This window comes from Aulonocara stuartgranti (genome assembly GCF_965226115.1).
Source record: "Aulonocara stuartgranti genome assembly, chromosome: 19".
NCBI classification, from domain to species: domain Eukaryota; kingdom Metazoa; phylum Chordata; class Actinopteri; order Cichliformes; family Cichlidae; genus Aulonocara; species Aulonocara stuartgranti.
Window position 1 is genome coordinate 5,164,943 of NC_138955.1, and position 3,942 is coordinate 5,168,884.

Below are 3,942 nucleotides of genomic sequence, written 5' to 3' on the forward strand. Positions count from 1 at the left end.
ATTGTCTATAATATAATACCTGTGTAAGGCATATATTTGTGTTTTGTCATGCATAATATCCACACTGCACTCAGTTTTGTTTAGAATGTTGCATAATTTGTGTTCAGATGGATGTTTGTCTGATGAAGATCTTGTAGGTTGAAACATTAAAAAACTCCCTTTGGGGACAACATTTTCCTCTGTCCTGCACCCGAACAAGCACGAAAATGTTTCTTATTTTTGTGGCAAAGCTCAACCCAAAGCTCAGCCCTGGTAAAGAGTGTTTCTCAGTTCATTTTATTCAATTTGTTCGTCGTCTTATCCTTAGCTGACCAAATTTTTGAGACTTTTTGTATTTATTATGTGTTTTATAGTCAAATAGTTTCAATAAAAGCATTTATTGTAGAACTGAATAAAGAATATTTATTATTACAACATTAGTTCGTGTTGCTGAAATCTCTGCATGGAGTTAAGACCTCTGATTCCCTTTAGGAAACATAAATAATGTGAAAGTCACAACCACAAGCAAAGTCTTTAAATATATAGATTACAGATATTACATTGTGTCAGTCTTGAACGCACCTGCGTCTGCCTTAGAAAATTGTATAAAATTCTCTGAATGACTTCCTGTTCAAGTGCAATCCTCTGTCAAGTGTTATGGGTCATGTTAAAATTCATATATGGAAAGCCAAAAGATGTCAGCGCGTGTGCTTCCATATGTCCTGACAACATGAGTGCCCCTTTCTGCATACGTGAAGTACACTAGAATAGCATCACTTGCGCTCGCTGTCATGACTTATTGAACTATGAAAGCAAAGACTTGTTCTCCTGCAGGAAGGCGGCAGAGGAAGGGCAGGGAGATGGTGAGGAGATCAAACAGCAGCGAGCTGCAGCGCAACCTTAAAACATGAGGAGGAAGTGATGCGAAACGACACCCTCTTGTCCACATTGATCCGCGCTGTTTAATGCTTTCCCACATCTCCGAGTGCCTCGAGAGGTTGTTGGATTTCAATTTTGATGTCATCATAATGTTTTCTGGCCGTGACTCTAATCTCTCATTAGATTTCAAGGTAACACCTCACAACAGGGAGAAAACTGCAAGTCATCTGCCACAATATAAACATGGCAAAACACAAATGAAAGGACCAGCATGGCTCATCTTTACTAAGAACTGCATTAAAGCTCTTACTCAAAGACAAATATTTGAAAGCCTTTATTACACAGCGCCTCTGAATGAGAACAAATACTAGAGCAACAAACTTTGTTTTCATTTTATGCTGGCAGATCTTCAGCATTTTTTATGTAGCTCTGCAAGCCAGATTCTACAATTCAGATCACTCTATGCGGCCATAAGATGGGGAAACCATGTGACACACGAACAGGACATACTGAAGAAACAGACTGAATGTGGCAGAAAACAGGCCCACCCATGCACAGTTAAACAAGATTAAGTTTGTTCAGCAGAATTGAATTTATTATGAGTGATCATCAGCTTTGCTGCATTAATATCAGCTGCAGATGAAGCTTTTCTTAAAGCCCCAGAAGGAAAGCAGACTTCTCACTCTTCCTTTCAACTGCATGGGTGTGCCTTTCTAAACAAAGATAACCACAGCATCGAGCGGCCCAAGACTATGATCAAAATATAAACCTATGGTTATTTTCAGCATACATAGACATATAACTGAACCGGCAACCTTGCTTTCAGGTATTCACATAATCCCAAAAAAAATTATCCAGGGTCATTTATCCAAAAGGTATTTATGAATTCAAAATCATGTCTGTTGCTCCTGATTTCTGCTGCTTATTCACATTAATGGGTCAGGCATCATGGGAGTAAGTGCTATGCACTGCATTAACATACTTTACCAGCCAAATAGGAATCCACACAGAATAATCCATCACTTAACTGATATGTGAAAGGTTAAAGTGAAGCAGTGTCAAAAAAATTAGAAGTTTCCCACCACCACCCTCAATGTGCAAAATGCCTATCTTCACAAATGATTTCTCTTTGTATTAAATACTAAATCAGGTCTTTTGTAAATAAAAACAAGCTTCTTTTTTTTATTTTACTTTTTTCTAAATTGGCATTTCTCCTCATCATGGCTTCATTGAATTAGAATTTTTTTTAATGTATTTAGATAATGGAAATATTTTTTACAACTATGCCTTTTATGTAGAACAATTTCTCACCACTTTTTCTTTTTTTGTTCAATAAAACTGGCATTTTTTTTTTCATCTCCATCCCGATTCAAATGAAAAAAGTCCCATTTTCACATCCTCATAATGCCTGTGAGTCACAGAGAGCTTATTATTTGAAGGATTCTTGTTTCAGAAGTTCATATAAGAAAATAGACACATAAACAAAAGTTGTCAGTAACCGGAGGTGCTGCAGCTCACAGCCTGCAACATCTGAAGCGCGTGAGTTTGTGAAAAGCTTTTTTGAAGTCCTCGTTTGACATGGTGTATATGATCGGGTTGATGAGGGAATTGAGATATCCCAGCCAGGTGAAAAAGTCAAATAACTCGGGGTTAAAACATGTGTCACATGTTGCCACCAGCAACGTGTAGATGAAAAACGGAAGCCAGCAAATAATATAAGCGCCGAGGATTATCCCCAGAGTCTTCGTCGCTTTTCGTTCTCTTGCTGCTGAAATTCTCTTTTTCTCCAAAACCGCATCGGACAACGTCACTTTCACCTGGTTCTCGCTCGTTGAAGACCCGGTGTCGCTGGACGGAGCGTCGTGTCTCCCGCACTGCAGAGAGCTAGTGGACGCCGCGGACCCAGGGGAGTTGGAGACCAGGTGAGCCGATGTTAGTCTCTTCCCAACCTTCTTCGGGGACTGCTTCAGGATCCTTTTCCGAGCCTCCACGTATATCCGTCCGTAGAGGACAATGAGGAGCAAGGTTGGGATGTAGAAAGCCCCAAAAGTGGAGTAAATGGTGTAGAAAATGTGATCTGTGTTGACGCTACAGCTTGTTAATTCATCCGCTTTCACCTGTCTCCAGAAGAGAGGCGGGAGGGAGATGGAGATGGCGATGACCCAGGCTGTGGCCACCATCCCTGCCGCTCTTCCCGTTGTGCGCTTTTTAGAGTACTCCACTGCGTCAGTGATGGCCCAGTACCTATCCAAAGCGATTACGCACAGATGGAGGATGGACGCAGTGCAACACGTTATGTCCGAGGAGAGCCAGATGTCGCAAACTATTTGTCCGAGCGTCCAAGTGTGGATCACGGTGTACAGGACGCAGATGGGCATCACTAGGATAGACACCAGCAGGTCAGTGACGGCCAGAGAGGCGATCAGAAAGTTTGCGGGAGTTTGCAGCTTCTTCGACTGGGAAATCGTTGCGATGACAAAGGCATTGGATAAAGTGGTGGCGAGTGTGATAATCGAGAGAATCACAGCCAAGCTGATCTGATAGGCGAGACTCTCTGCGCTCTCATCCACAATGGATGAATTTGTAGTAAAACTGTCGTTTGTGGTGTTGACCGGCTGAGTTGGCTCGACTTGACCCGAGAGCTCCATAACTTTTAGTCACTTTTATCATATTTTATTTGCACCCTCTGATGTCTGGCATTGAATGAGCTTTCTCTCGTCGTTAGCGTTGCCTCATCCGTGCCATGCGTTCAGAGTAGTGGCACAGTGGAAACAGAAAAACTCACTCTTTTCTTCTTCATTTTTTCATCTTACATCAGATTTTAATGCGCAGGTGTCGAAATATGGAGGCAAGTATCCATTCATCGCAGAAATGAAAACTTCTCCGGGTTTTAGCCATGAAAAGAAAACTTCCTAACTGTGGAAGCACGCAACAAATAAAAAGTATTGTGCATAAATGTTGAGCAGTGCGCCCTGATAACCCAACATCTGGGAGGATGTCACAAATAATCCACATGTAGGGCAGAGGTTCTCGAGAGCTATGCCTTTGCAGGCCCCTTGTGGTTGAATGCTGAGCCAACCCCGA

The 3,942-nt window shown here is 41.8% G+C and overlaps 1 protein-coding gene across 1 annotated transcript; it reads right to left on the reverse strand.

Annotated features, from left to right (window-relative positions):
* Nucleotides 1-1,177: 1,177 nt before the first annotated feature.
* htr1b (5-hydroxytryptamine (serotonin) receptor 1B) lies at nt 1,178-3,942 on the reverse strand. Its single transcript, XM_082515430.1, has one exon. It carries the CDS (start codon nt 3,504-3,506, stop codon nt 2,373-2,375), a length of 1,134 nt encoding a protein of 377 aa, XP_082371556.1. The 5' UTR covers nt 3,507-3,942; the 3' UTR covers nt 1,178-2,372.